Source organism: Chiloscyllium plagiosum, chromosome 13, assembly GCF_004010195.1.
Source record: "Chiloscyllium plagiosum isolate BGI_BamShark_2017 chromosome 13, ASM401019v2, whole genome shotgun sequence".
In the NCBI taxonomy this organism is placed as follows: domain Eukaryota; kingdom Metazoa; phylum Chordata; class Chondrichthyes; order Orectolobiformes; family Hemiscylliidae; genus Chiloscyllium; species Chiloscyllium plagiosum.
Genome location: NC_057722.1, coordinates 60,213,256 through 60,234,078, shown reverse-complemented (window position 1 = coordinate 60,234,078; position 20,823 = coordinate 60,213,256). Strand labels below are relative to the sequence as shown.

At 40.3% G+C, this 20,823-nt stretch overlaps 1 protein-coding gene across 1 annotated transcript in view; it reads left to right on the top strand.

Annotated features, from left to right (window-relative positions):
• The window catches only part of LOC122555636 (deleted in malignant brain tumors 1 protein-like), a 34,663-nt gene that overhangs the window by 5,748 nt on the left and 8,092 nt on the right, over nt 1–20,823 (top strand). The window contains exons 2-9 of the mRNA XM_043701634.1: nt 6,669–6,983; nt 7,957–8,277; nt 9,917–10,222; nt 14,525–14,839; nt 15,197–15,511; nt 16,333–16,407; nt 16,761–17,066; nt 18,813–18,944. Coding sequence (XP_043557569.1) covers nt 6,669–6,983; nt 7,957–8,277; nt 9,917–10,222; nt 14,525–14,839; nt 15,197–15,511; nt 16,333–16,407; nt 16,761–17,066; nt 18,813–18,944 — 2,085 coding nt within the window. The remainder of the gene's footprint in view (nt 1–6,668; nt 6,984–7,956; nt 8,278–9,916; nt 10,223–14,524; nt 14,840–15,196; nt 15,512–16,332; nt 16,408–16,760; nt 17,067–18,812; nt 18,945–20,823) is intronic.

Below are 20,823 nucleotides of genomic sequence, written 5' to 3'. Positions count from 1 at the left end.
TGTGTGTGTGTGTGTAGTGCAATGGTGATCACCTGTAATGTAACATGAACCCAAGGTCCCGGTTGAGGCCCTCCCTATGGGTACTGAACTTAGCTATCAGCCTCTGCTCGGCCACTTTCCTCTGCTGCCTGTCCGGAAGTCCACCATGGAGGATGGTTACCCCAAGGTCCAAGGCTGAATGTCCTGGACCACTGAAGTATTCCCCAACTGGGAGGGAACCCTCCTGTCTGTTTATTGTTGTGCAATGCCCATTCATCCGTTGTCGTAGCCTTTGCTCGGTTTCCCCAATGTACCATGCCTCTGCAATGTATAAGATAGACAACATTGGCTGAGTCACATGAGTACCTGCCATTTACAAGGTGGGAGGTGTTCCCATGCGTAATGGTAGTATCTATGCCCACAATCTGACACATCTTGCAGCGTCCACCGTGACAGGGTTGTATGGAGTTGTATGGTTGTATGGAGTCACCCCGGACAGACACACAGACAGACAAAGACCCACATGCACACATATAATTTGTGGGGTGAATTTGTACTTGCAGAGTTACATTACATTTTGCTCAAAAACTGCATACATTCATGTAGAACTCTGAGCTCAAAAACTGCATGAAATTATGTAAAACTCTGTTATCTCACTTTTTAGATTAGAATCAATCTAAACATCAGGTCATAGACAGAGAACACAGGGGGCTAACACCTTCAACATATTGTCTAGCTATCACCATTGTTAACAGCTAACCCGAGAATGCAACTTTTAAAAAAAGGTTTTTTGATTTACACATCAAAGAAGTGAAACTATCACTGTATTCTAACAGATGAAAGGCTTAACAGACAATCAATTTTTCAATGTATAATTTCAGTTACATGACACTGCAAATTTGTGTTACGATTGAGCCCTCCACTATCACCTGATGAAGGAGTGTCGCTCTGAAAGCAAGTGTGCTTCCAATTAAACCTGTTGGACTACAACCTGGTGTTGTGTGACTTTTGAATTTTTCAAGGAGGCGACAATGTGTATGGATGCTGCTAATGAGCTTGATATGGTTTACGTTGACTTCAGTAAGGCTTTTGACAAGGTCTCACTTCGCAGATGATACATTGAAATCTGGCAAATTAGTTTAGTCACAGGAAGCAAAGAGTGATGGTCAAACAATGCCATGTGCCTGTAAGCTTGAGTCCAGTGGTGTACCATAAGGTTTAATGTTGGCTGTTTTGTGTACATTAATGGCTGAGCATGAATGCAGGTAGTATGATCATAATTTTGCAGATGCCATACACATTAGTACCTGATAAATACAAAGAAGAATGTCGTAGACTACACATTGATGTAGCTAGATTTATCATATGGGCAGAACAGTTGCAAATGGAATACAAACCTGAAAAGAATGAGGTAATGATTTTCTGAGGGATTATCAAGGCAAGAGAGTACACATTGCATGGTAACAGCTTTGGAAGTACAGAGGATCTGAGGGATCTTGGTACCTATGTTCAAGACCCTGGAAGGTAACAGGGTGGAAAGATAAAATGGTTCAGAAGGCATAAGGAATATTTAAGGAGAAAGTGAGGACTGCAGATGCTGGAGATCAGAGCTGAAAATGTGTTGCTGGAAAAGCGCAGCAGGTCAGGCAGCATCCAAGGAACAGGAGAATCGACGTTTCGGGCATAAGCCCTTCTTCAGGATTCCTGTAAGTAATGTGCATTTCTGGTCATCACACTATGAGAAGCATGTGATTGTATTAGAGAAAGTGCAGAATAGCTTCATGAAGATGTTGCCTGGTCTGAAGTGATTCAGCTTTAAAGAGATTATATAGGCTGGGGCTGTTTTCCTGCAAACAGATAAGGCTGCAGAGTATCTGATTGAGGTGTGGAAAAACCCTTTGTTCCATCTGGCCCATGCCGACCAGAAATCTGAACCCAATCTAGTCCCACCTGCCCCACCCGGCCCACATCCCTGCAAACCCTTCCTAATCATATACCCCTCCAGATGCCTTTTAAATGTTGCAATTGTACTAACCTCCATCACTTCCTCTGGCAGCTCATTCCATACATGTACCACTCTCTGCACGACAAAGTTGCCCCTTATGTCTCTTTCATATCTTTCCCCTCTCGCGCTCAACCAATGCCTCTGGTTATGGACTCCCTGACCCCAGGGAAGAGACTTTGTCCATTTATCCTATCCATGCCCCTCATGATTTTATAAACCTCAATAAGGTCACCCCTCAGCCTCTGGCACTCCAGGAAAAACAGCCATAACCTATTCAACCTCTCCCTATGGCTTTAATCCTCCAACCCTGGCAACATCTTTGTAAATCTTTTCTGAACTATCTCAAGTTTCACAACATCCTTCTGATAGGAAGGAGACCTGAATTGCATGCAATATTTCAAAAGTGGCCCGACCAATGTCCTCTACAGCTGCAACATGACCTCCCAATATCTGTACTCAATACTCTGACCAATAAAGGAAAGCATACAACCACCTTCTTCACTAGCCTATCTCCCTGCGACTCTACTTTCAAGGAGCTATGAAACTTGAACTATGACTCTAAGGCCTCTTTGTTCAGTAACACTAGGACCTAGATTTGCTTTCCCAAAATGCAGCACATCTCATTTATCTAAATTAAACTCCATCTGCCACTTCTCAGCCCATTAGCCCATTTGATCAAGATCCTGTTGTAATCTGAGGTAACCATCTTCGCTGTCCACTCCACCTCCAATTTTGGTGTCATCTGCAAACTTACTAACTATATCTCTTGCTCACATCCAAGTCATTTATATAAAAGTAGTGGACCCAGCACCAATCTTTGTGGCACTCCATTGGTCACAGGCCTCCAGTCTGCAAAGCTACCCTTCACCATCACCCTCTGTCTTCTACCTTTGAGTCAGTTCTGTATCAAAATGGCTAGTTCTCCCTATATTCCATGAGATCTAACCTTGCTAATCAGTCTCCCATGGGAAACCCTGTCGAATGTCTTACTGAAGACCATATAGACCACATCCACTGCTCTGCCTTCATCAATCCTCTATGTTACTTCTTCAAAAAACTCAATCAAGTATGTGAGACATGATTTCCCACACACAAAGCCATGCTGACTATCCATAATCAGTCCTTGCCTTTCCAAATACATGTACATCCTGCCCCTCAAGATTCCCTCCAATAACTTGCCCACCACCGATGTCAAGATCACTGGTCTATAGTTCCCTGGCTTGTCCTTACCAGGCTTCTTAAACAGTGGCACTACATTAGCCAACCTCCAGCCTTCCAGCACTTCACTTGTTACTCTCAATGATACAAATATCTCAGCAAGGAGCCCAGCAATCACTTCTCAAGATTCCCAAAGAGTTCGAGGGTGCACCTGATCAGGTCCTGGTGATTTATCCACTTTTAAGCATTTTGAGACATCCAGCACTTCCTCCTCTATAATATGGACATTTTTTCAAGATGACACCAACTATTTCCCCACATTCTATATCTTCCATGTCCTTTTCCACAGCAAACACTGACGCAAAGCACTTTTTTATTATCTCTCCCATCTCTTGCAGTTCCACACAAAGGCTGCCTTGCTGATCTTTAAAGTGCCCTATTCTCTCCTTAGTTACCCTTTTGTCCTTAATGTATTTATAAAACCCCTTTGGATTCTCCTTAACTCTATTTGCTAAATCTATCTCATGTCTCCTTTTTGCCCTCTTGATTTCCCACTTAAGTATACTCCTACTGCCTTTATACTCTCCTATGTCCTCTACAGCTGCAACATGACCTCCCAATATCTGTACTCAATACTCTGACCAATAAAGGAAAGCATACAACCACCTTCTTCACTAGCCTATCTCCCTAGTATACTCCTACTGCCTTTATACTCTCCTAAAGTTTCACTTTGTCTTTCCCTGACATTTGCTTCCTTCTTTTTCTTAACCGAAGCCTCAATTTCTTTCGTCATCCAGCATTCCCTACACCTACCAGCCGTTCCTTTCACACTAACAGAAATATACCGTCTCTTGACTCTCGTTATCTCATTTCTGAAGGCTTACTATTTTCCAGCCGTCCATTTACCTGCGAACATCTGCCCCCAATCAGCCTTTGAGGGTTCTTGCCTAATACTGTCAAAATTAGCCTTCCTCCAATTTAGAATTTCAACATTTGGATCTAGTCTATCATTTTCCATTACTATCTTGAAACTAATATAATTATGGTCACTGGCCCCAAACTGCTCCCCCACTTACACCTCAGTCACCTGCCCTGCCTTATTTCCCAAGAGTAGGTCAGGTTTTGCAGTTTCTCTAGCAGGTACATCCTCATATAGAATAAGAAAATTTTCTGGTACACACTTAACAAATTTGTCTCCATCTAAACCCTTAACACTATGACAGTCCCAGTCTATGTTTGGAAAGTTAAAATCTTTTACCATAACCACCCTATTTTTCTTACAGATAGCTGAGATCTCCTTACAAGCTTGTTTCTCAATTTCCCTCTGACTATTAGGGCATCTATAATACAATCCCAATCAGGTGATCATCCCTTTCTTATTTCTCAGTTCCACCCAAATAACCTTCCTGGAGGTATTTCAGGGAATACTCTCCCTCAGTACAGATGTAATGCTATCTCTTGTCAAAAACATCAATTCCTTCCTCTCTTGCCTCCCTTTCTGTCCTTCCTGTAGTATTTGTTTCCTAGAACATTAAGCTGCCAGTCCTGTCCAACCATGTGCCACATTTCTGTAATTGCTAAGATATCCAGGTCCCATGTTCCTAATTATGACCTGAGTTCATCTGCCTTCCCTGTTAGGCCTCTTGCATTGAAATAATTGCTCTTTAATTTATCAGTCCTCCCTTTTTCTATGTTTTGTCTCTGCCTGCCCTGACTGTTTGACTCACTTCTTTCCTCAACTGTACCAGTCTCAGATTGATCTCTTTCCTCACTATCTCCCTGGGTCCCATCCCAACCTTACTAGTTTACATCCTTCCGAGCAGCTCCAGCAAATCTCCCTGCAAGTATATTAGTCCCCATCCAATTCAGGTGCAATCTATCCTTCTTGTACAGGTCACTTCTACCCCAGAAGAGATTCCATGTACCAGCTCCTCAGCCATGCATTCATCTGCGCTACCCTCCTATTCCTACCCTCACTAGTTCTCAGGGCCAGGAGTAATCCAAATATTACTACTCTCAAAGATCTCCAGAATCTCATTCTTTTTCCTTCCTATGTTGTTGGTTCCAATGTGTAAAATGACCTCCTGCTGGTACCTCGCCCCCTTAAGAACATTCTGCATCTTCTCTGAGACATCCTTGATCCTGGCACCAATGCATCATTCTGATTTTTCCTTGCTGGCCACAGAAACGTCTGTCTGTGCCTCGGACTAGAGTCACCCAAAACAGAATTGATCTCTTGGAACCCGATCTATCCCTTCTTGCATTCGAGCCAGTCTCCACACCAGAAACTTTACTCACATTAAGTGTGGGAAGTAAATTACAATTTCTGTGTTTCTCATAATACAGACTCCAGGTGTGACTAACTAGTGATGCATGGAATCATATCTTTTATTGCTATTTCATGATGCTGATATATGTGGTAATTCTTAAATGAAAAGAATGTTGGGTCATCATTCTTTTGGATACCAAATAACCTTGATAATAAAAATAATGTAGTTATGTACTTCATAAATAGCATTGCTAAGGTGAGGATTTATTTGATTGATTCCATCACCCGATTTAGATATGAGCTAGACTAACATTTACTGCCCGCCCTTAATTGCATACAGGAAAGTGGTGATCAGACATCTCTTCAACCCAAGAGTCCTTGTGGCATAGATAGAATCATAATGCCGTTAGGAAGGGATTTCTAGAATTTTAGCACCTGGCAGAGGAATGGCAATATATTTTTAAGTCAGAATGATTATGATTTTGAAGGGAGCTTGCAAGTGTTGGTGTTTCATGTATTTGCTGCCTTTGATCTTCCTTTAGTGAGCAGTAGCAGTTGTGGAGAAGCCTTGCCAAGTTGCTGCTGCCCATATAGGAGAGGACACACAGTTGTCGCATTTCCTTTTTGTTCCCTCACAAAACAGTTAACATACTCAACTGTGTTAATTTCCACCTTTTTCATGTGGTAAGAACACTTGTAAAACCTTTTATAACTGTCAATAACAATTAATAATTGTGACATTTTGATGATAGAGAATTGTGGAATGGATAAAGATTTAGGAAAGCTATTTATTACCTATTACAGACGCATTTTACGACTTGATAACACTTTATTCCAAACGTATAGCTTGAAGGTTCAAATTGTAAAAATAAAATTCTGAGTTTGTATCAGTTGTGTGAACTATTTGAAATCCAACTTTGCATCGCAATGCTTTCAGGCCAATTCCTCATTTTATGTTTTTTTTTCACTGAGACTTAAAAATTAAAATGACAAGGTAAAATACAAATGAAAGCTCAAGTGTGATCCAGAAGCTCATGTTGAACTGTACCATGTGAGTCACTAAAAAATTGTAAAACAAAATATTATTTACTATTTGTAAGAAATAAAATGTGAGGAAAGGTCAATCAAATTTCATCATGAATTACCATTTCATCATTTGAACAATGCTAATCCCTGTTCGAAATAATGTTTTTGTTTTATGTTGTGGATTCAAGCTAATTATGTTGAAGATTTTATCCAATCTGTTTAAAACAACAGAACACAGAGAGCCAAGACTGGTTGGTGGAACGGATGGATGCTCTGGAAGATTGGAGATACAGAAAGGGAATACTTGGGGCACAGTGTGTGATTCACATTGGGATTCACAAGACGCTCGTGTGGTTTGTGCTTCCTTAAAATGTGGCGAAGTGATAGCAGTGCTCAGAGAGTCTCCGTTTGGAGAGGGCAGTGGTCCTGTGTGGCAGGATATCTATGAATGCCAGGGGAATGAGACCATTTTCTGGGACTGCCCGATGAGACCAAACAATCAAAAGAATTGCACACACAGACATGACGTCAGTATCATTTGCTCTGGTAAGTGTTTTGTAACTTCCTACTCCTAGATTCGAGTGGAATGCGAAGTTTAAAGTTCGTGCTATTTTCCTGTAGATTCGACATTTTTTCCAGCTTATGCGTCCGTCACTGATGTGAGAAACGTGGTTGATTTCAACATTTGGCCCAGATTGCTGTTCGCGTTTCAACGTGAGGATTCGAAGTGACGCTGGGCATTCCTTTCAATGTTTACGATCAAATTGATTTAATCGCCGTTTTCAAGGAGAAAGTTCGTTTGTGGTTCAAATTGAGCTAAAGAATCTTGTCCCAAAAAAGCAGCAGACAATGAAAAGGTTAGGAAACAAAGCTCAGAAACTAATACGAGAGCCGCTTCAACCCATGTTTCACAAAACCCCTCGGATTTCAATAGATTTTGTTCTCACCTGATAAACATGCAGTCAGAACAATAAATGCCCAATAGCTTCCACATGGTTCAGTCAATTTTATTCCGTGTTGCCACTTCGACATTTTATGAAATGGAAAGAATATCGTATCCGTTGCTTAGTTTCCACATTTTTTTGCACCAGAATCTCCAATAAATAAGCATCTTCCTGAACTATAATTCTATTTCGTTATTCTGTTTCACAATAATCTGGTGAATTTAACGTGAAAGCCTCCCTTCAGATGATTACTTCTGTTTGGCTTCCTTTCATTCACAGAATGTTGGTGTCACCCCTAATATTGAATTTCATCTTGACAATCAATATGTGTCCTACCTGTTGTATCTCCACAGCTCCTTCCACATCATCTATCCGTTATTACAGCGACATTTTGCTGTTGTCAAAGCTTCTTTGTCTCATAAAATTGTGGCACTGCAGACTCAATCTTTACTGAAATATCGAGATTTCCTTGCTCAAACAATCGCTTCAATATGCACTGTAGAGATGTACATTAGAGACATTTTTTCATTAGAATATGAATACAGCTTATGAACATGTATTGTTTCTGCACCAAGGTCAAAAGGGACCACGATTAGTTGGTGGTAATGATACCTGCTCAGGACGACTGGAGATACTGCTGGGTGACACCTGGGGCACAGTCTGCGATACCGACTGGGATTTACAGGATGCAGCTGTTGTCTGCAATCAACTCGGTTGTGGAGCCGCAATAGCAGCACCAGGAGGTGCATATTTTGGAGAGGGAACTGGGCAGATATGGAACGATATCTACGAATGTATCGGCAATGAAATGCACTTGCGTGACTGCCCGGTTTCATCCTCGGGACACCAAAAGTGCTCACACGGCAATGGTGCTGGGGTCATCTGTTCTGGTAGATGTTTCATTCAGCTTCACGTATTCGTTATTATCTAGCTGTATCTATTTTAATGTAAGATTTCTTGAGCGCATTGTATATCACGGTCCGTTGTCAGTGCGAAAGTCCGAATTCTTCTGCTTTGTAATAATTCCGCAAATTTGGATTGTGATAATTTCAGAGACGTGGGATGCAGCAGAGTGAGGGGTTCCTGAGAGCAGGATACCAGAGTCATTTACTTCCTAGCTTCAATGCATCTCCTTTGTCAGAAGAGATTGAAATTAATCAGATTTTACACTTCCTATGAGGAATATGCGCAGCACTAAAATATATAACCACAGGATGCCGAAAATTGTAAACAAGAACAGAAATTCCTGGAGGAACTCCGCAAGTCAGGCAGCACCTGTGGAGAGAGAAAGAGTTAATGTTTCGAGTCTAGGTCTGAAGCAGGGTCAGTGGGCTCTAAACGGTAACTTTGCTTTCTATCCCTAGATCCTGGCAGATTTGCTGAGCTTCTCCTGCAATTTCTGTTTTAGTTATAAATTTTCACAATTATGACACTCAGTAGAAACTAAAACCCCAAAATCTGTTGGAAATTCTGTTCCAAATGAGAGGTATAATTTGGCACTAATGTGAGTACGAGAGTGTGGTGCTGGAAAAGCACAGCATCCGAGAAGCGGGAGAATCGACGTCTCGTGCATAAGTCCTTCATCAAGAAGCATCTGCAGTCCTCACTTTCTCCATCAATGTGAGTACCTCAGTCTCAATATTGGCTTCCTAGTCTTTAGTGTAATTCGAACATTTATTTGGCACAAGAGGATCTCAGCAGTTCTGGCAGATATCCACAACTTAAGGATAGAGTTCTGAATAAATGTCACACTCAAAATGTTAACTCTGCTTCTTGCACTACATGCTACCAGACAAGTTGAGTTCCTCCAGAATTCTGTGTTCATTTTAACATGAGGATGGACCTGGTAGCTCAAAGGAGCACTATTGCAACTCACCAAAACTCTCTACCAGCACATTTCATTCCCAAGAAATCTACTACCTCTGAAAGCAAAGGCATTAAGCATAGAGTAATGTCACCCGTTCCAAGGCACCCTTCAGTTCACAGGCCGCCATGACTTGGAAACATATTGCCATTTCATCATCATTCCTGAGGCAACATATTGTACCTCCGTCCCTCATCTGTGGCTGTAGGAACAGCATACAATCTGCTGTGGGATCAAAGGTAAACTCTGGCCTTTCCAACGCTATCGACATGTTCCGAAATACGAAAACAAAATGGCACTTCTATTTTTATTCATTCATGGAATGTGAGTATATTTTGGCGCACACAAACCGCACTTAAACTGAATGCTTTGGAAGGCCAGATGAAAAGGCGCTTCGGAGAAGACAATTGCTATGGGCTTGTGGCCACATCAGACGAAATGAGGAAATGCATTGTCCTTCTGATCAAAAATGTTCTGACTGAGGCTTCTCTTGAAACCTGAATCCCTTATCTAACTTGTTGATAACCTTTACAAAATGGATTTGTAATGCATGCCCCTTAAATTAATTGCATAATGGTAAACAGAATAACAATTTTTATAATTGATGTGCACATTTCAACTCTAAAATGCTAATTAACGTGGATTATCAAATTGCATTTGCACAGGTGAAGATTGGCAGATACGACTGGCCAATGGGGAGACCATTTGTGATGGCCGAGTCGAGGTTTATTATCGCGGCACTTGGGGGAGAGTGACTGACACTCAGTGGAATTTCAAGGATGCAGCTGTGGTTTGCAGACAACTGAATTGTGGCTCTGCAATTAACATTTACAACCACTCGAAGTTTGGCAAAGGCACAGGTCCATCCTTGATCAACAATGTCAAATGCAATGGCAATGAACCCTTCCTATGGAATTGCAGTTTTACACAAATGAAACAGTTGTCTGTTGCTGATGACGTGGGTGTGGTTTGCACTGGTAAGCGCTTCTTTAATTATGTAGGTTAAACTGTGTGCATAATTTTGCATAAAAATGAATATAAGCAGTCCGGGATAGTTTTTTTGAGCTTGTATTAGTTGAGCTTGACCATTTCATGCAGCTTTTACGTTACGTTCACCGAAGTAAGTTAACAAAGTCAAAATGCCATTTTGTACGAATATAGAAGTCGAAGAAGCTAAGAAGCTGTTAGTTTAAAAAAAAATGCACAGCTATGTATCCCAAAGAACTTATTCAAAAATTAATTGGTGTTTTGGTCTAAACCTCAATTAAGTTTACTTGAAGAAAAATAAATGAATCCAGTAGTTACCATGACTGGGCTTCATCGATTATGCATTGACAATTAAAATTACACTGCAAGTAATCAAACATTTTAACTACATTGCTAATGGCATTTTGGAGAAGGAAATATTTAGTCACCTATATATAATCTTCCAACCCCTTGGCCAACTACAGCAGTGTCTATAACGAACAGAAGACTGTTGAATTTTAGATAAAGAAATTCTCATGTCATTACGTTCTGTGCTGTGAGGGTATGGGAGCAAATGACCACAACTTACGAAATTGATCCAGCAGCAATAAGTGCTCAATATGATAAGTACAATAGGTTCAATTCATCATTAAGTAATGCCATTCTGGGGTAAAAAAAATGAATTGTGTCAAAAACATCTTCAGTGTATACTGCAGTTGAAAGTGTGGGACGAACCTTTTCTACCCTTGCATTAAATATTCTTCACAAACCCACCTCCAGTTCCCTCTGTGGTAAAGACATTTATAGAAAAAGTACTGCGAGAGATGAAATTCCTTTCCATTCCTCCCTTAAGTGGGTGTCATTTGTACTGAAATGATGCTGTTTACTTCTGGATTCTGCCACAAGAGAAAACAATCTCTCAGCATTCACCCTTCCAAATCCCTTAAGATTGTTATGTTTAAATAAGTGCAATAGCCAGTTCTGAAGAAGGGTCTCTCAAACTGAAACGTTCCTCTTGTCATTCTTCTGAATTCCTATCAGTACAAACCAAGTCAAGTCAACCTCTCCTGATATGAAAATCCTTCCATCCCAAGACTAACATGGTGAACTCTCACTGGTTTGCTTCTAATTCCAGTAGATATTTCCTTTAATAAGGTGAACAAACTGTTCACATTATCACAAATGTAGTCTGATTTTTGCCTTGTACAGCACGAACAAGTGTGCCAAGTTTTTTTTGCTCCCTCACTGAATCTGTCCTCACAGTTGGACTCCCTGTGTCATTCCTCACTATTTGCCTTCCCACCATTTTTTGTGTCATTTGAAAACTTGACAACTCATTTTCATCATCCAAACCACTAATAATTCTTGTTCCAGCACTGATTACAGTAGCACTCCTTTAGTTACAATTTGGCATCCAAAATATGTGCATTCTATCCCAATTCAGTCCTCAATTAATAAGTCTTCTATCCATGCTAAATTATTGCCCCAAATCCATAGATCCATGCTTTATTAAGCAGCTTAAAAGTGTGGCACCTTATCAAATTCCTTTTTTTCATCCAAATATATTACATCTAATGTTCTAATGTTCCTCTTCATCTATCTTCTTTTTTTAATCTCTTCAAATGTTAAGAATACAATAATGCTTTTCAGGCATGATTTCCCCTTCATGCAGAGTGACTCTGATAGAATTAGTGTGTGCTTCTAAATGCTTTGCTATCAAATCATAATACAGTAAATTCAAAAATTTTCAAAATGACAGGTGTTAAGCTAACTGGCCGATAGTTACACGCTCTGTTTTAAATCTCCCTCACTTTTTGACCAAGAAACCTGTGGGCAGCTCCCAATTCTCTAAGACCTTTTCAGTTTGCAAGGTTTATTGAAAGAAGACATTTATTTACTGTCTCTGTAGCGACTTCCTTTTAAATCCTCAGGTTCAACCCATCAGGCACAGAACTTTATCAGACTTTAGCGCATTATTTTTCCTAATACTTCTTATCTAGTGATAGTTATTCTGTTCAATTTCTTTTCACTTTGCCCCTTGATTATTTAGGCTTTTTTGTATTGTTACTTGTGTCCTCTAACACGAAGTTTGCTATAAAGTATTTGTTCAACCCCTCTGCCAATTCTTGGCTCCTGTTATTATTTACTTTGCCCCATTCTTTAAGAAGCTAATCTTAATTATGGCCTCTCTCTTTTCCTTTTAACGTATTTAAAGAAGCTCTTATAGTCTATTTTTATGGCATTTACTAGTTTGTTTTCATAGTTTATTTTCTCCCTCTTATTATTTATTAATCATTTTTAGTTGGTTTTTAAAACATTCACAATTCCCTGATTTCCCACTAACTTTTGCCATAGCATTTTTTTTTTCAATTTATACTTTCCATTATTCCCCTGGATAATCATGTTTGATTGAACCCCTTCTTAGATTTTTTTTTCTAACTGGACATGTCTTTAAGCAATTAATTGGTAGCATCATAACAGATTGTGGATTATGGATATTTCAACCAGAATTCCTGAAGAAGCGCCTTAGGGAAATAACATATCAAAATCGGTAATAGACAGGTTTATGCATTTTTTATACAACATGCTGATTGTCAAAATAAATTCAATCAGATCAAAACTCAAACTTTATATCATAAATATTCAAGAAAATAATGAATCATTTGGGAATAAAATCATTCACATAGCCAGTTTATTATCCACAATCCAAAGGAGCATTATTAGTAATACATCAATCCTTAAAGCTCATATTGAAGGGAATTTGTCAGGAATGACGCAGTGTTTCAGATGAATACATTCCCTTGTTCCTGTTTATCATTACGGATGTCCTCAGTGAATCCACAGGAGTCAATACTGTTGAACAATACATAGATATTAGTACCCAAAAATTGATTAAGCAAAATGTTGAACCTAAGGCTCAGGGACAAGATTTTTTGCCTTTGTTAGATTTCGAAGAAAAAGCAAACTCAGTGTGAGTTGGCCAAAGAAAAAACGAAGCTCTCAACAAACAACAAAACCAGATTAACAAAGTCATACAACTCAGAAACAGACCCTTCAATCCACCTCGTGTGCATTGAACAGACATCTCGATCTGACCGAGTTCCATTTGCCATTATTTGGCCCATATCTCTGTAAAATGTTCCTGTTTGCATACACATCCAGATGCCTTTTAAATGTCTTCATTTTACTAGCCTCCACCACTTCCTTTGGCAGCGCATTCCATACACTTAGTATCCTCTGCATCAAAACATTACCCTTCCGGCCCATTTCACCTTAAAACTATATTCTGTAGTTTTGGACACCCCATCCTAGGAAAATGACGTTGGCTATTCACTTTATCCATGGCTCTCATGATTCTATAAACTTCGAGAAGACTCAGCCTATTAAGCCTGTCCCTATAATTCAAATAGAAGAGACCTTAATTCGACATGTTGCTGGAGCGAATCTATTAACATTGACACCTGTCTTTGGGGAACAATTAAAATATCTGTTGCTCTTGGAAATTTGACTTGTCTGGTATCGCCATCACCTGGCATTGTAAAAATATTTTTCTTGTGTTTTACCTGATTGAGCCCTTTCAATTCCAGTGGTGTGACGGGTTACTGAGAAACCAAAGAGTCAAATTCCTAAAGATAAACTGAATTAAATCTAAATTTACAGGATTTGCCTCTTAAATTGCTGTACTTTCAATTACCATAACCTTTCTCGTATCACTGGATTAAAACCAAAAAAAATTAATAGCAAATACAAAAAAAGAAATTTATAGAATCTTAGTCAGAATTTATATATTCAGTCTTTATTGCCACGTTATTTCTTGCCCAATGACCCCTCGAACTATGCTGTTTACAACGGAAAATGCTGCAAATAACAATATCATGCAAATAGATTTCACGATCAACGTGACAAAAGAACTAATAATGGAGAAAAATGTCGTCATTGTTGTGCAGAACCATAACAACAAAGCGTTGTAAGAGAAATCAACAGTTAGAACAATTTTAGAGTTAAGAATATTAAGATAAAGCTGGACCATAGTGCTGCTCTCTCATTAGAGAGAGATGACTGTGGCGGTTTGACCTGAAGGTCACCACACCTTAGGCGAGGGCAGGTGTTGAGAGAGTGTTCATGTTAATCTCAGTCTATATGAGAATTAAAGTCACACTGACGGCATCACTTTGCATCACAAATCAGTGGTCCGCCTATGGAGGTACCGACGCCATGTTACGAGTTTGGGAATATATTTTGAGAATTGTAAATCATGCAGGTACCGTTCCCAGGAGCAGAAACTGTTTGATTTAATGATCCCTGTCCTGCAGATCATATTCAGATAAGATTGATGGATGGTGGAAGTCGCTGTGCTGGAAGGGTGGAGCTTTATTTCAGTGGAACCTGGGGAACTGTGTGTGATGACTCCTGGGATTTAGCAGATGCCCAAGTTGTCTGTAACCAGCTGAAGTGCGGACAGGCTTTAAATGCAACGATTTCCGGTTGGTTTGGTCCAAGCTTGGGGCCTATTTGGTTAGACAATGTGAAGTGTGGAGCGAATGATTCTCTCCTGTGGGAATGTCTGCCAGGCCGGTGGAGTGAGAACGACTGCAACCATAAAGAGGATGCTGGAGTTATCTGCTCAGGTGAGATTACTTTCAAAATTCAGCACTGCCAACGATACCTTTAATAAACCTAGAATCTGGATAATTGATTATTAGACTTGGTAATAATTGAATTTGACACTTTTAGCCTATTGCTCTTGCTGACAGTGAAAATTCTGTCAACCTAATCGCACGCCAACACTACGGAGTATGAGATATTAAGATGCAGTCTGCCACATTCTTTATGAAATTCTTTGAAATAATTGTCTACCGAGTGTTCTGCGAAAAGGAAAATCATCAAATTAATTTAGTTACGGATCCGCTTGATGTTGATTTATGCTCATTGTTTGTGGGTGGGCTGGAAACGAACAGAAGATTAATCTGGGCTTTGTTCTACAGAGCACAGGGCTCTGAGGCTGCAGGATGGAGCGAATCCCTGTCAGGGCAGAGTCGAGATTTTCTATAATGGAACCTGGGGGAGTGTTTGTTTCGATTCCTTTGGAATAAAGGAAGCGGACGTTGTTTGTCAACAACTCGGATGTGGCTCTGCCCAAGCTGTGGATCGTGATGTTACATTTGGAAGTGGTTCTGGACAGATCTGGCTCGACGATGTGAGCTGTCGTTCGTCTGACACAGTCCTGTGGGAATGTCTATCTTCACCATGGGGTGAAAATAACTGTAATCACCAGGAGGATGTCGGAGTTATTTGTTCAGGTGAGAACTGTCAACGGAGCCCGTTCGTCTTGAAATATTTCGCTAATGTTTAAACATTTCTATCACTCATAAACGTGAGATCACCCACAGCTCTGTTTAAGTCTAATAAGCCGAGTCCCATCACAACTGTCCTCGATGGCCTACATGCGCTGAGTGTCTGGCATTACTGGCTACGCCGGTATTGTCCAACCTTAATTGCCCGAGAGGAGGTGGTGGTGAGTCAGCCTCTTGAACGGTGATATTCCATGTACAGTAGTGTAGTAACATTCAAAGTGCTTATATGAAGAGATTTCCAGGAATTGAACGCGGCGTCAGTGAAGGGCGATATACTTCCAAGGCAGGATGGTGAGTTCCTTGGAGCACAACTTCAGGCGGCAGTGTACCCTGTAATTGATGTTCTAGGTGGCCATTTCGGGATTTTGAAATAAATTCTCATCCTCCTTTACAATTATCTACACAATTTTATCTATCCCTTTATCCGTGAACATCTCCAGTCCCACAACTCTCTGATATATTTGCCTCGCGTTAATTCTGACCCAATTTTCATGGTTAAGTTCAATAGCTCCACTATTCGTGACAATGCCTTCGGTTGTCTCTGTTCAAAGCCCTCTATTTCGCTTCTATAATCTCTCTATTTCTCTACATCCCTTCCCCCTTTTAACACACACCTTACAGCCTGCATCTTTGACCACGTTTTCTGTCATCTATTTTCATATCTCCTTCTACGCCTCGGTTTCATACGTTAGTTTTTAAATGTTCTCGTTGAAAGCGCTGACTAAAACAGCGACTGTTTTTTGAAGTAATCGATTATTCACTTTCAGAACTAAATCCTGGGAAAATGCACAATGATATGGACAGGAGGAAAAGTAACATGGAACCACTTTTGGAAGATTTTGGTAATTATTTTTAAAGATCCAATTCGTGATTAATAATAAAACAAATACAATCTATAAATGTCGTCACTTAATATTAATACAGCCAAGAGTGGGCAATTATCTTCCGCTGTGCACGCTGGTCAACTAGTTTAATTTTATATAACGCTACACAATGATCGGGAAAGGAGAACACATTTGCTTTTGACATCGACGAGCAGAGTACCCCGATCAGTGAGAGACCCAGGATCTTTAATAATGGTGCAGTCAAAGTAACTTCGTTGTTTGGAATTTGGAGCAGGGCAAATAAAGTAAGTGCCTAATTTCAAGTTGAGGTACCCCCTGGTTTCTTAGGAAATCTTTGTTTTTCTCTGCAGAGCTGCGGCTGGCTGCGGGATCGAACAACTGTTCGGGAAGAGTTGAAATATTTTTCAGTGGGACATGGGGAACGGTTTGTGATGATTCCTGGGACAGGCATGATGCCGCTGTTGTTTGCAGACAATTAAATTGCGGCGAGCCGGTCTGGGCTGTGGGAGAGAAGCTATTGGACCAAGCAAACGGCACAATTTGGATGGACGAGGTTCAGTGCAAGGGAAGTGAACTCTTCCTGTGGGACTGCCAATTGTCAGCAATGGGAGATCATGACTGTGACCACAAGGAGGACGTCAACGTGATCTGTTCTGGTACACAATTTTGACTTTAGCTTTTACTTTATCATTTTCAACTTTGCCTTCAAATCTACGGATAATGTTGTCCTTCGTACTGCAACCAACTCCCTCCCGAGAACTCACCAATTCTGGTCTTCTGCTCATCACTGCATCTTTTCACCGCTGTCATCGCCTCTTCTCCTCTCCAGAAACTAAACACTGAGATTCCACACCCAAACACACTTCATCACTTTGTCTTACCCTATGTTTTACATTCAGCGTGAAAACGTACTTCTTTGTCCAAATTTTCGGTCACCTAATCTAATAGATGTGAATCTGTGTCAAGTGTTCCCTCCTAATGTTCTGGAGGACAGTTAGTGGATTTAAATCTCACTATGGACGCTGCATAAATGCAAGGTGAGTGTGTAATCAATGTGTGGGAAAGAGATTCAAGGAACATGAGGAAATGTGTTAATTTGGGAGGAGTAATTAAAAATCCCTTACCGCTATATGTACACACTGACCTTTTATGTTGTTGTCCATATGTTTCTTTTATGCAAAATGCATTAATTTGTTTTCTAATAGCACCAATCGACTGGGCTGTGCTTACTTTTAATACCAGGACTTTTAGGACACAAGATTCCTGTACAGGATATCACCGTATGTACAGAACCTGTAACTGCTGATGGAAAACTCCAGAGTTTATATAGCCCACTCTCATAACAGTCCCAAATGCTACACTGTTGAAGATAAATATGCTGTTCTGCATTTAGGTGCCACCTCATTACATTTTTGCACCGTTCACAAGTTTTCAATGATACAGGTACTGGAACTTGTACTTATCCATTACAACCCTAGTGTGTTCATTTTCATGAATTACCAAATAATCTGATCTATCAATCTTGGAACCAAAGTGTACCACCTCACATTTCACTGCATTCAGCTCTATCAACTTTATGCCAAACTGATTAATCTATGAATCTGCAAGTTCTGCTCATGACTATAGTATGCATTTTTCCAACTATCTTGGCACCACCATGAAACTCGAATAATGGTTTCTTGCTTCAATTATAAAGTCATGTTTTACATTTATTTTCCAGCACCTGAACAGAATGGAACCACTTTTACAGTCAGTGCAAACAATGGTTAATACCAGTGTGAGATTGAAAAATGTCCAAACTTTCAAACGTTGGATTCATTTTGCATTCCTCAACTAAACTTTATTTAAATTTTGCCTTGAGTAATCGATATCATAATGCAATAACAATGTGTTCAACTGTAGGGTTAACCAGAAAAGATTTACAAGTGTGTTGCTGGGATGACCGGGTTTGAGCAATCAAGAGAGGCTTTTTTCCCAGATGTGTCAGAGGCTTATAAACCTTATAGAGGTTTATAAAATCGCAAAGGGCATGGATAGCGTGAGTAGTCAAGGTCTTTTTCCCAGGGTAGGGGAGTCTTAAACTCAAGGGCATATGGTTATGGTGAGAGGGGAAAGATTCAAGAGGGACCTGAGGGGCAATCTTTTTACAGAGTGTAGTGCACATATGGAATGAGTGGAGGAACTGGTGGAGGCTGGTACATTTACAGCATTTAAAATAATCCAGATGCGCACAAGAACAGGAAGGGTTCACAGGGATATGGGGCAAATTCTGGCAAATAAGACAAGATCAGTTTAGGATAATTGGTCAACATGGGCGATTTGGACTGCAGTTCTGTTTCCATGCTGTATAACTCTATCACTCTAAACTTTTCACTGTCTTTATTACATATTTTTCATTACAGGCCATCAGAAACACAGAGCACTCTTCAACCAGGAGAGACCCTCTATTTTCATTATCCCTTGTATATTTGTTGTCCTTTTGATTGCTGTTTCACTTGCTTTGGCTGCAGAATTGCCGAGAAGCTTCCAGAAAGGTTGGTCAATTTTAAATTAAATTCCCTGACCCAGACGTAGCAAGCGTAATTCCTGATCATCTCCTTGTTCTGCAACTCCTACTGCATTCACAATCTGAGTGAGTGCTTTGCAGGAAGTTGGGCATCAAAAGAGAGAGGTTGTAAATGTAATCAACTAAAATGTTACACAGATTGAGAATTTTAAATATGAAAACATGTTGCGTTGGTTGGAGTTGTTTTCTGTCATACACAAGGAGACAAAATGTAGAGTAGTGGTGGGGGGAGGGGTGGTATATATGATAACGAAGCATTTCGACAGACCATATAGGGCAGAATGATCTTCCTTCACTTGGAGGCCTGGACCTGAGGTTTAAAGCAATTGGTAAAAGGCTGAGTGTGATTTGCTTTCATGTAGAAGGGACTGAGAGAGTGAAAAGTTGGTGAGAATATTCAAATTGTAGTTAGCTGCATACCTGAAGTCCCAAACTGTGTGCTACAGCCCCACATTGGAAAATGGGCTGCAATGGTGGTGCAGTGATACTGGGATTGGTGACTAACCCACAAGGCATTGGATCAAATCCTACTGTGGTGAAGGTGGTGAAGTTTGACTTCAGGTAAAAACCTGAGATTTGAAGCTAGCATTAGAGATTTTTAAAAATACCTGTTTTACTAATATCCTTTTGGGAAGGAATTCTGCCATTACCCAATCTAGTCTACATTTGACTTCAGACCCATAACAATGTAATTGCCATTGCTCCATTAGGAAGAGGCAATACATGCGAGTGCAGCCAGTGAAACTCACTTCCTGTTGATGATTAAAAGAAATTGTTGTGCAGCTGACTTTCAGTTGGGACAGACAGTATGAGTCAAATCATCATATTAAATTTCTATAATTTCAACGGCTTCTCTGATTTAATAACATCCTCTACATTAGAATCATAAAGTCATAGAGATATACAGCATGGAAACAGACCCTTCAGTCCAACTCGTCCATGCTGACCAGATATACCAACGTAATCTAGTCACATTTGTCAGCAGTTGGCCTATTTCTCTCTAAACCCTTCCTATTCATATATCCATCCAGATGCCTTTTAAATGTTGCAATTGTACCAGCCTCCACCACTTCCTCTGGCAGCTCATTTCCATACACACGCCACCTTCTGCCTGAAAACGTTGCCCGTTAGCTCCCTTTTATATCTTTCTCTTCTCACCCTAAACCTATGCCCTATAGTTCTGGACTCATCTACCACAGGGAAAATACTTTGTCTATTTCTCCTATCCATGCCCTCATGATTTTCTAAAGTTCTATTAGGTCATTACTCCAAGTCTTCTGTTTTTGGGACTAACCTGGAGATTCCCTGACACTCAACATGTGCAAGAAAATATAACTAAGGCAAATAATTTTGCACTGATATGCTGTTGGATAATCATAATAACATAGGAGCAGGAATAGGCTATTCAACCTATTGAGCCTGCTCTGCAATTCACTATGAACAATACCAATCAATAACTTCAATACAGGATAGCCAGAAGGGAGCTGAAGAAAGGGATTAGGAGAGCTAAGAGAGGGCATGAAAAGTCTTTGGCTGATAGGATCAAGGATAACCCCAAGGCATTTTATGCGTATGTGCAAAACATGAGAATGACGAGAATGAGGGTAGGTCCGATCAAGGATAGTAGTGGGAGACTGTGTATTGAGTCGGAAGAGATAGGAGAGGTCTTGAATGAGTACTTTGCTTCAGTATTTACAAATGAGAGGGACCGTATTGTTGAAGAGGAGAGTATGAAACGGACTGGTAAGCTAGAGGAGATACTTGTTAGGAAGGAAGATGTATTGGGCCTTTTGAAAACCTTGAGGACAGACAAATCCCGCGGGCCTGACGAGATATATTCTAGGATT